Raw genomic sequence first — 17782 nt, forward strand, 5'->3', positions numbered from 1 at the left:
GGATATGGGGATTTATACAGCAGGGATATGGGGATTTATACAACATTATGGTGATGATATGGGGATTTATACAACATGGTGGTGGAGATATGGGGATTTATACAACATGGTGGTGGGGATATGGGGATTTATACAACATTATGGAGGGGATATGGGGATTTATACAACATGGTGGTGGGGATATGGGGATTTATACAACATTATGGAGGGGATATGGGGATTTATACAACATTATGGAGGGGATATGGGGATTTATACAACATGGTGGTGGGGATATGGGGATTTATACAACATTATGGAGGGGATATGGGGATTTATACAACATGGTGGTGGGGATATGGGGATTTATACAACATGGTGGTGGGGATATGGAGATTTATACAACATTATGGAGGGGATATGGGGATTTATACAACATGGTGGTGGGGATATGGGGATTTATACAATATTATGGAGGGGATATGGGGATTTATACAACATTATGGAGGGGATATGGGGATTTATACAGAGGGGATATGGGGATTTATACAGAGGGGATATGGGGATTTATACAGAGGGGATATGGGGATTTATACAGCAGGGATATGGGGATTTATACAACATTATGGTGATGATATGGGGATTTATACAACATGGTGGTGGAGATATGGGGATTTATACAACATGGTGGTGGGGATATGGGGATTTATACAACATTATGGAGGGGATATGGGGATTTATACAACATGGTGGTGGGGATATGGGGATTTATACAACATTATGGAGGGGATATGGGGATTTATACAACATTATGGAGGGGATATGGGGATTTATACAACATGGTGGTGGGGATATGGGGATTTATACAACATTATGGAGGGGATATGGGGATTTATACAACATGGTGGTGGGGATATGGGGATTTATACAACATGGTGGTGGGGATATGGAGATTTATACAACATTATGGAGGGGATATGGGGATTTATACAACATGGTGGTGGGGATATGGGGATTTATACAATATTATGGAGGGGATATGGGGATTTATACAACATTATGGAGGGGATATGGGGATTTATACAGAGGGGATATGGGGATTTATACAGAGGGGATATGGGGATTTATACAGAGGGGATATGGGGATTTATACAACATTATGGTGATGATATGGGGATTTATACAACATGGTGGTGGGGATATGGGGATTTATACAATATTATGGAGGGGATATGGGGATTTATACAACATTATGGAGGGGATATGGGGATTTATACAACATTATGGAGGGGATATGGGGATTTTTATACAACATGGTGGTGCAGAGGGGATATGGGGATTTATACAACATGGTGGTGCAGAGGGGATATGGAGATTTATACAACATTATGGTGATGATATGGGGATTTATACAACATTATGGTGATGACATGGGGATTTATACAACATGATGGTGATGATATGAGGTTATACAACTTGATGGTGATGATATGAGGCTATACAACATGATGGTGATGATATGAGGCTATACAACATGATGGTGATATGAGGCTATACAACATGATGGTGATGATATGAGGTTATACAACATGATGGTGATGATATGAGGCTTTACAACATGATGGTGATGATATGAGGTTATACAACATGATGGTGATGGTGGTGATATGAGGCTATACAACATGATGGTGATGATATGAGGCTATACAACATGATGGTGATGGTGATGATATGAGGCTATACAACATGATGGTGATGATATGAGGCTATACAACATGATGGTGATGATATGAGGCTATACAACATGATGGTGATGGTGATGATATGAGGCTATACAACATGATGGTGATGATATGAGGCTATACAACATGATGGTGATGATATGAGGCTATACAACATGATGGTGATGATATGAGGCTATACAACATGATGGTGATGATATGAGGCTATACAACATGATGGTGATGATATGAGGCTATACAACATGATGGTGATGATATGAGGCTATACAACATGATGGTGATGATATGAGGCTATACAACATGATGGTGATGGTGGTGATATGAGGCTATACAACATGATGGTGATGATATGAGGCTATACAACATGATGGTGATGGTGATGATATGAGGCTATACAACATGATGGTGATGATATGAGGCTATACAACATGATGGTGATGGTGATGATATGAGGCTATACAACATGATGGTGATGATATGAGGCTATACAACATGATGGTGATGATATGAGGTTATACAACATGATGGTGGGGATATGGGGTTATCGGCTGGCTGACACCCACCTGGGAAGCCCATCTCTCCCATGTTGCCTTTAGGTCCTTGGCTTCCTCGTGAGCCTGATACTCCGGGGATGCCCATGTCTCCTTTGGGACCTGGAGATTTTACGTAAAGAATGGTGAATAATCAATACATGACATTAGAGGTCTCGTTTGGGACCTGAGCATACTGGAAAGAGGATGTTAGGAGTGATTGTTCAGTAGGGGACATTACGGAGAACATTATGGAGCTCAATGACAACTTGAGATAGAGGTATTTTATAAGCCCATGTGGGTTGGACGTAGCTGAAGATGCAAAACACTCTAATAATTAAATAATTAACATGTGAATGGCTCATTGAAGTCAACAGGAAACGTTATCAAGTGAGATCTCTAGGTAGGATGACTGTACTATAGGATGACTGTACTATAGGATGACTGTGCTATAGGATGACTGTACTATAGGATGACTGTCCTATACCTTGAGGTCCAGGTAACCCAGGTCTTCCATCCTGTCCTGGTATACCAGCGTCTCCATGGAGACCGGAAATACCCTTGTGACCCGGCTGACCTCCCAAACCTACTCAGCACAGACAGGATGGTCAGACAGTCAGACAGACAGATATACAGACAGACAGACAAATAGGACAATGTTTCAGCCATAGCAGCAAACATATCAAACAAGTGTTATCTTGACTGAGTGTAAGAGAAAATTCCCAAGAGAAGCTATGTCTTTCTTCTACACTGGGGAAAACTTCTACATTCGTAACGCTTGCAGAGGTGCCTTGATTTGTTTTGGGAGTGCCCAGTGGAGCACCATTGGGCACCCCTTTATTTACTAAAATGCTTCATTTTATAGTAATTATGATCATGACAGATAGATAGAAAGACAGACTGGCCGACAAACAGACGTACCTGGTTCTCCTGCATCTCCCTTGGCTCCCTTGAATGAAATGTTAAGGATGCTGGGACCTGGGAGTCCTATGAGACCGGAGTCTCCCCTGTCTCCCTTCAGACCCGGAGAGCCGAGTCCACCTGGTCGCCCTGGGAAACCATCATCACCTGGAGGATGGAGACACTCAGGGTCAGAGTGTTTATTATCCAATACACATAGAGTACTAATATGTGTGTGCTTATGTGTTTGTGGTTTCCTTATAGCTAATGCAGCAGATGTTTTGGACTCGTTTGTTTGATTGTAAGACCTGACATCTGTGTGATCTTGGTAATATGTGGATCTATTGCGACTGTTGTCCTACAGCTCCATGGTGTATATAGTAGCAGTACCTTTAGGTGTGTGCGCGTGTGTGTGTGTGCGTGTGTGTGTGGGTGTGTGTGTGTGTGTGTGTGTGTGTGTGTGTGTGTGTGTGTGTGTGTGTGTGTGTGGTTGCCTTTAGGTCCAGGGAAGCCAGGCCCTCCGGGGTTGCCAGGGGATCCCAGAGATCCAGGAGCTCCCATCACACCCATGTCTCCTTTACCACCTGTTGAGAGAGAGAGAGAGAGAGAGAGAGAGAGAGAGAGAGAGAGAGAGAGAGAGAGAGAGAGAGAGAGAGAGAGAGAGAGAGAGAGAGAGAGAGAGAGAGAGAGAGAGAGAGAGAGAGAGAGAGAGAGAGAGAGGACAGGTAAGTTAGGGACTTTGGGAAAAGTTATCACCTTACTGGAAGTCAGAGATGGAGCAACAAGCATGATATGTAGACAGTCAGTCAAAAAACGTCAAACAGAAAATAAAGACAGATAAAATAGAGAGAGAGGAGACAGGTTACACATATTCTGACTGGCATCTTCCCATCAACACAGGTTACACATTGTCTGACTGGCATCTTCCCATCAACACAGGTTACACATCGTCTGACTGGCATCTTCCCATCAACACAGGTTAAACATCTTCTGACTGGCATCTTCCCATCAACACAGGTTAAATATCTTCTGACTGGCATCTTCCCATCAACACAGGTTAAACATCTTCTGACTGGCATCTTCCCACCAACACAGGTTAAACATCTTCTGACTGGCATCTTCCCATCAACACAGGTTAAACATCTTCTGACTGGCATCTTCCCATCAACACAGGTTAAACATCTTCTGACTGGCATCTTCCCACCAACACAGGTTAAACATCTTCTGACTGGCATCTTCCCATCAACACAGGTTAAACATCTTCTGACTGGCATCTTCCCATCAACACGGGTTAAACATCTTCTGACTGGCATCTTCCCATCAACACAGGTTAAACATCTTCTGACTGGCATCTTCCCATCAACACAGGTTAAACATCTTCTGACTGGCATCTTCCCATCAACACAGGTTAAACATCTTCTGACTGGCATCTTCCCATCAACACAGGTTAAACATCTTCTGACTGGCATCTTCCCATCAACACAGGTTACTTTGGGGCTTTACTGGAAGTCAGAGGATGCGTTCCAAAAGGCACCCTATTCCCACTACTTTGGACCAGTGCTCTTATCAAAAGTAGTGCATTATAAAGGGAAATGGATTCTATTTGGGATGCAGTTGGAGAGTAACAAGCATGACTTGTAGACATTCAGTCAGAGACGTCAAACTGAATATAATATCTTACTGGGCCGTCCATACATACATAACACAGAAAGAGATGTATAATCAGACAGAGACTGAAACAGACACATAGGGTGTGTTTACACAGGCAGCCCAATTCTGATCGTATGCCACTAATTGGGCAAAAGATCAGAATTGGGCTGCCTGTTTAAAACTGATTCTGATCTTTTGCCTAATTATTGGCAAAAGATCTGATTCGATTGGTCAAAAGACCAATAATTGAACAACATATCTGAATTGAGCTCCTGGGTAAACGCTGCCATAGATCAGACATCGTTGATGTTATCTTACCAGGCAGGCCAGGTAGTCCGTCGCGGCCGGGGCCACCGGGGTTACCCTGAGGTCCAACTCCCCCGGGGCTGCCGGGAAAACCGGGACTTCCTCTGTCGCCTGGCAACCCTGGAATGCCCGGGCCGGGAAGACCGGGGTCTCCCTTATCTCCATTGTTGCCTGAGTATCCTGCAACGCCGAGAATCAATGACAGTGTCAGGACAGATTATCACTTTCTGATCAGCATCTGTCCCTCATCTATGACATCACAGAAAGTCCATTTTGTCAAATGCAAAAATATATATTCCGTTTTATGGAAATTTGAAGGACAATAAAGCTTTTTGAATTTGACTTGTAGTGCTAGTGGAATCTATTGACTATTCAACACATTGTAAAGGTCCCATATGTCAGTCCAGAATAAAATAACCCAATTGTATATCATTACCTCATAGCTGGAGTAATGTCACGCAGAACAAAAGTACAGTCCCTAAACCAATCAACCAATCACACAGAAATACAGTACCAATTAACCAATCAACCAATCAGCTGCCAGAAAGAGACTTTAGTCCAGATAGGCTGCGGTACAATACCTTCCTTGCTTTGAGGTCAAAGTTCAGAGAGTGGCAGGTAAGCAGGGCAAATGTTCGAAACGGAGCCGATGGAAGGATGGAGTGTATCGGAGAATGGGAAAGAGATGTGGGGAAGGGGGGTGAGGGGTTACAATATTCTAGGTCTATCCAACATGACATACAGTGGCGAAAAAAGTATTTAGTCAGCCACCAATTGTGCAAGTTCTCCCACTTAAAAAGATGAGAGAGGCCTGTAGTTTTCATCATAGGTACACGCCAACTATGACAGACAAATTGAGAAAAAGAAATCCAGAAAATCACATTGTAGAATTTTTAATGAATTTATTTGCAAATTATGGTGGACAATAAGTATTTGGTCACCTACAAACAAGCAAGATTTCTGGCTCTCACAGACCTGTAACTTATTATTTAAGAGGCTCCTCTGTCCTCCACTCGTTACCTGTATTAATGGCACCTGTTTGAACTTGTTATCAGTATAAAAGACACCTATCCACAACCTCAAACAGTCACACTCCAAACTCCACTATGGCCAAGACCAAAGAGCTGTCAAAGGACACCAGAAACAAAATTGTAGACCTGCACCAGGCTGGGAAGACTGAATCTGCAATAGGTAAGCAGCTTGGTTTGAAGAAATCAACTGTGGGAGCAATTATTAGGAAATGGAAGACATACAAGACCACTGATAATCTCCCTCGATCTGGGGCTCCATGCAAGATCTCACCCTGTGGGGTCGAAATGATCACAAGAACGGTGAGCAAAAATCCCAGAACCACACGGGGGGACCTAGTGAATGACCTGCAGAGAGCTGGGACCAAAGTAACAAAGCCTACCATCAGTAACACACTACACCGCCAGGGACTCAAATCCTGCAGTGCCAGACGTGTCCCCCTGCTTAAGCCAGTACATGTCCAGGCCCATCTGAAGTTTGCTAGAGTGCATTTGGATGATCCAGAAGAGGATTGGGAGAATGTCATATGGTCAGATGAAACCAAAATAGAACTTTTTGGTAAAAACTCAACTCGTCGTGTTTGGAGGACAAAGAATGCTGAGTTGCATCCAAAGAACACCATACCTACTGTGAAGCATGGGGGTGGAAACATCATGCTTTGGGGCTGTTTTTCTGCAAAGGGACCAGGACGACTGATCTGTGTAAAGGAAAGAATGAATGGGGCCATGTATCGTGAGATTTTGAGTGAAAACCTCCTTCCATCAGCAAGGGCATTGAAGATGAAACGTGGCTGGGTCTTAGAGCATGACAATGATCCCAAACACACCGCCCGGGCAACGAAGGAGTGGCTTCGTAAGAAGCATTTCAAGATCCTGGAGTGGCCTAGCCAGTCTCCAGATCTCAACCCCATAGAAAATCTTTGGAGGGAGTTGAAAGTCTGTGTTGCCCAGCGACAGCCCCAAAGCATCACTGCTCTAGAGGAGATCTGCATGGAGGAATGGGCCAAAATACCAGCAACAGTGTGTGAAAACCTTGTGAAGACTTACAGAAAACGTTTGACCTGTGTCATTGCCAACAAAGGGTATATAACAAAGTATTGAGAAACTTTTGTTATTGACCAAATACTTATTTTCCACCATAATTTGCAAATAAATTCATAAAAAATCCTACAATGTGATCTTCTGGATATTTTTTTCTCATTTTGTCTGTCATAGTTGACGTGTACCTATGATGAAAATTACAGGCCTCTCTCATCTTTTTAAGTGGGAGAACTTGCACAATTGGTGGCTGACTAAATACTTTTTTTCCCCACTGTACATGAGGAAAGAGCCTTCAGAACTGAGAGTGCCCTGGGTGGAGGTGACTAAGGGGTTGGTAAGTTGTTTTGTGTAACAGGCAGGTAGAGGAGAGTGTGAAGTTATTGGTGAGGTTTTGGCTTGAACCAGAAAGGTAAATTGTGTTTAAGAGTGAGGAGAACAAGTACAGGAAAGTTGGACTTGTGGAATTGTGCAGGTGGGTGATAGCTGACAGCTACACAAGTGGGATTCGCCAAAGAGACATTGACAACACGCAAAAGAAGAACAGAAAAAGATTGTTGTGAGGTGAGATGAGAATATGAAGATGAAGGAAGAGTGAACTCCCAAGAACAGGGTGCGGTTACCGTCACTGACTGATAATTCATAATGCATCTCTCTGAGACAGGATCACCCATAGAGACATGCTATCGCCATGTTGACATCATTCAGTGCTCAACAAACAAACCCTTTACAGGTGAACCACTTACAAACTGTTTACAAACCCTTTGGTGCTCAAAAGCCTTGCAGTGGGGTGGGGTTACTGGCCTAATAACAAGTATGGGAACATAGCTCGAACCACAAAGCCAGTCCACTGAGATACATAATTAACATTAGTATAAGAGGCCTTAGGGTGACCATGCACATACCACTGTGTGACTCAGACATTCTGGATAACACATATTCAGTCATCTCAAACACAAGATAAACTGGTGAAAACAACAGGATACAGTGAGGGAAATAAGCATTTGATCCCCTGCTGATTATGTACGTTTGCCCACTGACAAAGACATGATCATGGTAGGTTTATTTGAACAGTGAGAGACAGAATAATAACAAAAAAATCCAGAAAAACGCATGTCAAAAATGTTATAAATTGATTTGCATTTTAATGTGGGAAATAAGTATTTGACCCCTCTGCAAAACATGACTTAGTACTTGGTGGCAAAACCCTTGTTGGCAATCACAGAGGTCAGACGTTTCTTGTAGTTGGCCAACAGGTTTGCACACATCTCAGGAGGGATTTTGTCCCACTCCTCTTTGCAGATCTTCTCCAAGTAATTAAGGTTTTGAGGCTGACGTTTGGTAACTCGAACCTTCAGCTCCCTCCACAGATTTTCTATGGGATTAAGGTCTAGAGACTGGCTAGGCCACTCCAGGACCTTAATGTGCTTCTTCTTGAGCCACTCTTTTGTTGCCTTGGCCGTGTGTTTTGGGTCATTGTCATGCTGGAATACCCATCCACGACCCATTTTCAATGCCCTGGCTGAGGGAAGGAGGTTCTCACCCAAGATTTGACGGTACATGGCCCCGTCCATCGTCCCTTTGATGCGGTGAAGTTGTCCTGTCCCCTTAGCAGAAAAACACCCCCAAAGCATAATGTTTCCACCTCCATGTTTGATGGTGGGGATGGTGTTCTTGGGGTCATAGGCAGCATTCCTCCTCCTCCAAACACGGCGAGTTGAGTTGATGCCAAAGAGCTCGATTTTGGTCTCATCTGACCACAACACTTTCACCCAGTTCTCCTCTGAATCATTCAGATGTTCATTGGCAAACTTCAGACGGGCATGTATTTGTGCTTTCTTGAGCAAGGGGACCTTGCGGGCGCTGCAGGATTTCAGTCCTTCACGGCGTAGTGTGTTACCAATTGTTTTCTTGGTGACTATGGTCCCAGCTGCCTTGAGATCATTGACATGATCCTCCCGTGAGGTTCTGGGCTGATTCCTCACCGTTCTCATGATCATTGCAACTCCACGAGGTGAGATCTTGCATGGAGCCCCAGGCAGAGGGAGATTGACAGGTCTTTTGTGTTTCTTCCATTTGCGAATAATCGCACCAACTGTTGTCACCTTCTCACCAAGCTGCTTGGCGATGGTCTTGTAGCCCATTCCAGCCTTGTGTAGGTCTACAATCTTGTCCCTGACATCCTCAGAGAGCTCTTTGGTCTTGGCCATGGTGGAGAGTTTGGAATCTGATTGATTGATTGCTTCTGTGGACAGGTGTCTTTTATACAGGTAACAAGCTGAGATTAGGAGCACTCCCTTTAAGAGTGTGCTCCTAATCTCAGCTCGTTACCTGTATAAAAGACACCTGGGAGCCAGAAATCTTTCTGATTGAGAGGGGGTCAAATACTTATTTCCCTCATTAAAATGCAAAACGTTTTATAACATTTTTGACATGCGTTTTTCTGGATTTGTTTTATTTATTCTGTCTCTCACTGTTAAAATAAACCTACCATTAAAATTATAGACTGATCATTTCTTTGTCAGTGGGCAAACGTACAAAATCAGCAGGGGATCAAATACTTTTTTCCCTCACTGTAACTATGTGTTTTGAAATGCTGCATAAATACACATATTACATGGGTTTTCCTTTGCATAGGTTTAATATGATAACAATTCTTAGCATTACATCTACAATATGGTGATACTAGAAGATATAACCACATATAAATGCTATCAATCTCAATCAAATGCTATAACTCAATCTCAATCAGAATCAAACTCATTCAATCTCCAATCAATAGATCTATCAGATTCAATCTCTATCAAACTAAATCTCAATCAATGGTATCAATATTAATCACAATCTCAATATCAGAATCAAACTCTATCGATCTCTAATCAATCAGCTAGTCAAAAGTCAGCTCTGTTCTGTTTGTCGTTATAAGGCTTACCTGGAACACCCAGAAGTCCTGGGGGTCCGACAGGGCCGGGGACACCCTGGGAGCCGATGGTGGGTGATCCTGGAGGGCCACAAGCTCCGGGTCTACCAGGGATTCCAGAGTCACCTGGGAGACAGACAGACAGATACAGACCACACAACTGTTAATATAGCAATATTAACAAACTAGCTAGCTAATAAAATTCTCTATATCTGGACTAAGGATAACTTTTATTGAAGATTCTCCATTGAGCATGCTTTTAGTCTTGAACTAGGCTTAATCTGTGTCTGGTAAAATCAGTTCAGAAAATATTTGGTTAGATTATAGTATGATATTGTTCACATATAAAGACAGTAAATAATAACATAGTCATCTTAAAAATGACTTTAATTCGAAACCACTGACAGAAACCACTGACACACACTTATTCAGTATACATTAGGTGACCAATGTGGGAATCAAACCCACAAAGTGTTTCTAAGCACCAAACTCCAACCGACCACACCATCAGAAGTTGGAACCGTACCTTTGGCACCAGGGTAGCCGTCAAAGCCGGATCGTCCTGGCAAGCCGGGGTTGCCAGGGAAACCAGAGTCTCCTTTGGGTCCAGGTAATCCTTTACATCCGAGGAAGCCTGGTGGGCCCTGGGGACCTGGCAGCCCGAATCCTGGCTCTCCCTATCACACACACACACACACACACACACACACACACACACACACACACACACACACACACACACACACACACACACACACACACACACACACACACACACACACACACACACACACACAAAGAAAAACGTAAATGAATATCCAAACACAGACAAATGTAAACAGAGTCAACTGTGTTTGTCAGATAACTAGGTCTACATTTGCTGTTGACCTTAGCTTGATCCAATGCTATCTAGTTCGGATTCTCATTGCTGTACATGGAAATGACAGTAATTAAGTCCATCTACAGTAGTGGGGATGTGGTACATACCTTAGCTCCGGGTCCACCTTGCTGCCTGTCTCTATAGTAGTAGTGTTAGTCTGTATCTATAGTAGTAGTGTTAGTCTGTATCTATAGTAGTAGTGTTAGTCTGTATCTATAGTAGTAGTGTTAGTCTGTATCTATAGTAGTAGTGTTAGTCTGTATCTATAGTAGTATAGTTAGTCTGTATCTATAGTAGTAGTGTTAGTCTGTATCTATAGTAGTATAGTTAGTCTGTATCTATAGTAGTAGTGTTAGTCTGTATCTATAGTAGTAGTGTTAGTCTGTATCTATAGTAGTATAGTTAGTCTGTATCTATAGTAGTAGTGTTAGTCTGTATCTATAGTAGTAGTGCTAGTCTGTATCTATAGTAGTATAGTTAGTATGTATCTATAGTAGTAGTGTTAGTCTGTATCTATAGTAGTAGTGTTAGTCTGTCTCTATAGTAGTAGTGTTAGTCTGTATCTATAGTAGTAGTGTTAGTCTGTATCTATAGTAGTAGTGTTAGTCTGTATCTATAGTAGTAGTGTTAGTCTGTATCTATAGTAGTAGTGTTAGTCTGTATCTATAGTAGTATAGTTAGTATGTATCTATAGTAGTAGTGTTAGTCTGTATCTATAGTAGTAGTGTTAGTCTGTATCTATAGTAGTAGTGTTAGTCTGTATCTATAGTAGTAGTGTTAGTCTGTATCTATAGTAGTATAGTTAGTCTGTATCTATAGTAGTAGTGTTAGTCTGTATCTATAGTAGTAGTGTTAGTCTGTATCTATAGTAGTAGTGTTAGTCTGTATCTATAGTAGTAGTGTTAGTCTGTATCTATAGTAGTACTATTATTCTGTATCTATAGTAGTAGTGCTAGTCTGTATCTATAGTAGTACTATTATTCTGTATTTATAGTAGTAGTGCTAGTCTGTATCTATAGTAGTATAGTTAGTATGTATCTATAGTAGTAGTGTTAGTCTGTATCTATAGTAGTAGTGTTAGTCTGTATCTATAGTAGTAGTGTTAGTCTGTATCTATAGTAGTAGTGTTAGTCTGTATCTATAGTAGTATAGTTAGTATGTATCTATAGTAGTAGTGTTAGTCTGTATCTATAGTAGTAGTGTTAGTCTGTATCTATAGTAGTAGTGTTAGTCTGTATCTATAGTAGTAGTGTTAGTCTGTATCTATAGTAGTAGTGTTAGTCTGTATCTATAGTAGTAGTGTTAGTCTGTATCTATAGTAGTACTATTATTCTGTATCTATAGTAGTAGTGCTAGTCTGTATCTATAGTAGTACTATTATTCTGTATCTATAGTAGTAGTGTTAGTCTGTATCTATAGTAGTAGTGTTAGTCTGTATCTATAGTAGTAGTGCTAGTCTGTATCTATAGTAGTAGTGTTAGTCTGTATCTATAGTAGTAGTGTTAGTCTGTATCTATAGTAGTAGTGTTAGTCTGTATCTATAGTAGTATAGTTAGTCTGTATCTATAGTAGTAGTGTTAGTCTGTATCTATAGTAGTAGTGTTAGTCTGTATCTATAGTAGTAGTGTTAGTCTGTATCTATAGTAGTAGTGTTAGTCTGTATCTATAGTAGTATAGTTAGTCTGTATCTATAGTAGTAGTGTTAGTCTGTATCTATAGTAGTAGTGTTAGTCTGTATCTATAGTAGTAGTGTTAGTCTGTATCTATAGTAGTAGTGTTAGTCTGTATCTATAGTAGTAGTGTTAGTCTGTATCTATAGTAGTAGTGTTAGTCTGTATCTATAGTAGTAGTGTTAGTCTGTATCTATAGTAGTAGTGTTAGTCTGTATCTATAGTAGTAGTGTTAGTCTGTATCTATAGTAGTAGTGTTAGTCTGTATCTATAGTAGTAGTGTTAGTCTGTATCTATAGTAGTAGTGTTAGTCTGTATCTATAGTAGTAGTGCTAGTCTGTATCTACAGTAGTAAATGTAGTCTCTATCTACAGTTGTGGGGCTGTACCTTAGCTCCAGGTGCACCTGGCTGTCCGGGGAACCCGTCCACACCTGGTCTACCTGGACTTCCGGGACCACCTGGCACACCAGGTGAGCCAGGGAATCCTACGGGTGGGGACAGGTGAGATGACAGGTCAGTGATGATGATAATAGTTTACTAATCTATCAGAAGCTTCTAACGCCATGACATCATTTTCTGGAATTTTCCAAGCTGTTTAAAGGCACAGTCAACTTAGTGTATGTAAACTTCTGACCCACTGGAATTGTGATACAGTGAATTATAAGTGAAATAATCTGTGTGTAAACAATTGTTGGAAAAATTACTTGTGTCATGCACAAAGTAGATGTCCTAACCGACTTGCCAAAACTATAGTTTGTTAACAAGAAATGTGTGGAGTGGTTGAAAAACGAGTTTTAATGACTCCAACCTAAGTGTATGCAAACGTCCGACTTCAACTGTAAGTCAGGGCTTTAAGCCTAGTCCCAGTCCAAAAAGCATGTTCAATAGAGATTCTTAATTGAAAACCCTTCTTAGTCCAGGGCTAGGCTTAATCTGTGTCCGGGAAATTGGACCTTGGAGTTCATATTATAACCATACAGGTGAGACTGTGTCTGTCCATGTATTTAGTGTTTACCTTTAGCTCCGGGGGGTCCTGGCAATCCGATGCCGGAGGGCCCGGGGTCACCCTTGGGACCTGGTGACCCGGGGAAACCGGGCAATCCTGGCCCGCCAGGGTTACCTGTCGACACGGAAGTGAACACATTTACTACACTACTACTAAACAGTTCACTAGTGTATACCTCATAGAATTACATCAAATATTCTCCCAAACAACACCGAACATCTCTCCGTTACTTTCCCACCGACTTTACCTTCTACCTCATCATTCTGGATGAAAGCTAAAGTACCAATTCTATCCATCCAGGTGAATGTAGACCTGTGTAGGTACAGGTGTTATCTACCTGGGCTTCCAGGTAGACCGGGGTCTCCATCCTGTCCTCGGGGTCCTGGGTGGCCCTTCTCTGCTATCGTCTGACCCGGCTCCCCTTTACCTCCTACAGGTCAGAGGTCAAGGGTCAGAGATTAGGGAGTTGGGGTACAAGAGTTGTAGTCATAGAAGAGTGGTCCTCTGTAGCTCAATTGGTAGAGCATGGCGCTTGTAACGCCAGGGTAGTGGGTTCGATCCCCGGAACCACCCATACGTAAAAATGTATGCGCACATGACTGTAAGTCACTTTGGATAAAAGCGTCTGCTAAATGGCATATTATTATTATATTATTATAAGAGCAGCAGTTGTTGTCATCGATGCCAGGCAAAGCTAATGGTAACCAGTTGTAGTAATCGATGCCAGGCAAAGCTAATGGTAACCAGTTGTAGTAATCGATGCCAGGCAAAGCTAATGGTAACCAGTTGTTGTCATCGATGTCAGTCAAAGCTAATGGTAACCAGTTGTAGTAATCGATGCCAGGCAAGCTAATGGTAACCAGTTGTAGTAATCGATGCCAGGCAAGCTAATGGTAACCAGTTGTAGTAATCGATGCCAGGCACAGCTAATGGTAACCAGTTGTAGTCATTGATGCCAGGCACAGCTAATGGTAACCAGTTGTAGTAATCGATGCCAGGCAAAGCTAATGGTAACCAGTTGTTGTCATCAATGTCAGTCAAAGCTAATGGTAACCAGTTGTAGTAATCGATGTCAGGCAAAGCTAATGGTAACCAGTTGTAGTAATCGATGCCAGGCAAGCTAATGGTAACCAGTTGTAGTAATCGATGCCAGGCACAGCTAATGGTAACCAGTTGTAGTAATCGATGCCAGGCACAGCTAATGGCAAATGTATGATAACAAAAATAACATACACAACATCCCTGGACTCCATGTGTTAATGTATCTCACTTTTATCAACATTTCAGTTACTACATCCCTGGTCTTCAAGAATATCAACCAACGTATCTTACCTGGTGCTCCAGGTGTTCCTGTTCTCCCCGACACACCCTGGACACCCTTCTCTCCGGGGGGGCCCTGGGGGCCGAAGCCTGGGGATCCGGTGCCACCCCTGTCACCTGGGAGACCCTGCAAACCGGGCTCACCTGGAGGTCCTCGCTCACCCTTCACTAATAGAGATCCCTGCAGAGAGAGAGCAAGAGAGAGAGAGAGAGAGAGAGAGAGAGAGAGAGAGAGAGAGAGAGAGAGAGAGAGAGAGAGAGAGAGAGAGAGCGTTATGTAGAATGCTATCTTGTGGGAGAGATGGATGGATGGATGGTTGGATGGAGGTATAGATGGATGGATGGATGGATGGATGGATGAATGAATGAATGGATAGACAAATGGAGGTAGGGATAGAGGGAAAGAGAAATAGTGAAGGGATGAATGGATGGAAGGATGGATAGAGTAAAGGAGAAATGGAGGGAGTGAAGAACGGTTGGATGGGATGGATGGATGAATGGATGGATGGATGAAGGGAAGAGAGAGAGAGGAACACATCGCTACTCACAGATTTTCCTTTGAGTCCAGGAGCTCCAGGACCGCCATCCAACCCAGGTCTTCCGTTCAGGCCAGGCAGGCCAGCGGGTCCTGGAAGCCCTGTGTCTCCCTGGTCTCCCCTCACCCCGTTCAAAGCAGTAGCATTACCTGGGTCACCCTTCTCTCCTGGGAAACCAGGAGCACCCTGGGGACCGGGCAAACCCTGGGGTAGAGAGCGGGATGGAGGAGAGAGAGATGGAAGGATGGAGGGGTCAGTTAGATACTCTGTCAAGGCTATTATAGACACTTATGGACAGTTTCCAGGACACAGATTAAGCCTAATCCTAGACTAAAAAGCTTTTTCAATGGAGATTCTCTAATTGGTGTCCGGGAAACAGGCCCTAAGTTAGTTAGTCAGCCTCTAGGTTAGCCTACTATAAAGGTATTCTAAGTGTAGACCCAGTTTCAAACCAGCTTCAAGCCAGTGTCAATATGAGCTAGGTGGGGCAAAAATCCAATGTTCTTATGTTGTTGAACAATAAAACAGTCCGAAACATTGGTCCCTAGAATTGTGGGGGTTTGAAAACAGGAAGTGGAGGTTTGAAAACAGGAAGTAGGAAATTAAAAGCAATAAGTACTTACAGAAGAACCTGAGGGCCCTGGGCCACCTGGGAATCCTATGTCACCTTTAACCCCTGGTCCTCCTGGTCGACCTGAGAGAGGAGAAGTGAAGGAGGAGAGAAGGAGGAGAGAAGGAGGAGAGAGGGAGAAGAGAGGGAGAAGAGAGGGATGAAAGAAGGAGAAGAGGAGGTGGGAGGAGAGAAGCATGAGAGAGAGGTGTTATGTAGAGTATTGTGTTGCGGTGGCCTGCACATTGCCAAATCAGGTGTCTGTTTTCTCCTCTCTACTCTGTCTTACCAGGTGAGGATATACAGAACCAGGTAGAGAGATAGGTGACCAGGTGAGAGGGGTGCAGTCTTACCTGGGAACCCGGGAGGTCCGGGAGGGCCTGGTGCTCCAGGGACACAGTTGCGGCTGGAGAAACAGTTCACGCAGGTGTCTCCCTTCTCACCTGAAACACAGACGGACAGACGGACGGACAGACAGTCACGGATGTCAGACACAGTCCCAGTTTTGGGATCGACATCAATTATACATTAGTTCCTTATTGTCCATGTTACTATGACAATACTCTGGAGGTAAACAACCCGAGAACACCACAATAATATCAATAGAATATCGACCATTTAGCCAGGGGAGAATGACTGGCCCCTCTCATTGATGTTTGGGGTACTCCGGTCGGCCTTCAACTTGAGATACTCAATGAGAGGGGTCAGTCGTTCTCCCCTGGTCGCGCAGCCTGAAACATCCCTTTCTGGACCAGCTCAAACTGCGTACGTTACAGTGGGGAAAAAAAGTATTTAGTCAGCCACCAATTGTGCAAGTTCTCCCACTTAAAAAGATGAGAGAGGCCTGTCATTTTCATCATAGGTACACGTCAACTATGACAGACAAAATGAGAAAATAAAATCCAGAAAATCACATTGTAGGATTTTTAATGAATTTATTTGCAAATTATGGTGGAAAATAAGTATTTGGTCACCTACAAACAAGCAAGATTTCTGGCTCTCACAGACCTGTAACTTCTTCTTTAAGAGGCTCCTCTGTCCTCCACTCGTTACCTGTATTAATGGCACCTGTTTGAACTTGTTATCAGTATAAAAGACACCTGTCCACAACCTCAAACAGTCACACTCCAAACTCCAATATGGCCAAGACCAAAGAGCTGTCAAAGGACACCAGAAACAAAATTGTAGACCTGCACCAGGCTGGGAAGACTGAATCTGCAATAGGTAAGCAGCTTGGTTTGAAGAAATCAACTGTGGGAGCAATTATTAGGAAATGGAAGACATACAAGACCACTGATAATCTCCCTCGATCTGGGGCTCCACGCAAGATCTCACCCCGTGGGGTCAAAATGATCACAAGAACCACACGGGGGGACCTAGTGAATGACCTGCAGAGAGCTGGGACCAAAGTAACAAAGCCTACCATCAGTAACACACTACGCCGCCAGGGACTCAAATCCTGCAGTGCCAGACGTGTCCCCCTGCTTAAGCCAGTACATGTCCAGGCCCGTCTGAAGTTTGCTAGTGTGCATTTGGATGATCCAGAAGAGGATTGGGAGAATGTCATATGGTCAGATGAAACCAAAATAGAACTTTTTGGTAAAAACTCAACTCGTCGTGTTTGGAGGACAAAGAATGCTGAGTTGCATCCAAAGAACACCATACC

General features: G+C 43.0%; 1 protein-coding gene across 1 annotated transcript in view; it reads right to left on the reverse strand.

Moving 5' to 3' along the window:
- The window catches only part of LOC311119989 (uncharacterized protein), a gene marked incomplete at both ends in the record, with an annotated part of 39990 nt that extends 23431 nt beyond the window's left edge, over window positions 1–16559 (reverse strand). The window contains 12 exons of the mRNA XM_084194623.1: window positions 2285–2374; window positions 3173–3319; window positions 5120–5287; window positions 10106–10219; window positions 10620–10770; window positions 13032–13129; window positions 13660–13764; window positions 13988–14080; window positions 14983–15151; window positions 15519–15710; window positions 16130–16200; window positions 16470–16559. Of these exons, the coding sequence (XP_084050749.1) occupies window positions 2285–2374; window positions 3173–3319; window positions 5120–5287; window positions 10106–10219; window positions 10620–10770; window positions 13032–13129; window positions 13660–13764; window positions 13988–14080; window positions 14983–15151; window positions 15519–15710; window positions 16130–16200; window positions 16470–16559 (1488 nt within the window). The remainder of the gene's footprint in view (window positions 1–2284; window positions 2375–3172; window positions 3320–5119; window positions 5288–10105; window positions 10220–10619; window positions 10771–13031; window positions 13130–13659; window positions 13765–13987; window positions 14081–14982; window positions 15152–15518; window positions 15711–16129; window positions 16201–16469) is intronic.
- Window positions 16560–17782: the final 1223 nt, after the last annotated feature.

The sequence above is a fragment of the Coregonus lavaretus genome, assembly GCF_964263955.1.
Source record: "Coregonus lavaretus genome assembly, contig: HAP1_SCAFFOLD_859, whole genome shotgun sequence".
Lineage (NCBI taxonomy): Eukaryota > Metazoa > Chordata > Actinopteri > Salmoniformes > Salmonidae > Coregonus > Coregonus lavaretus.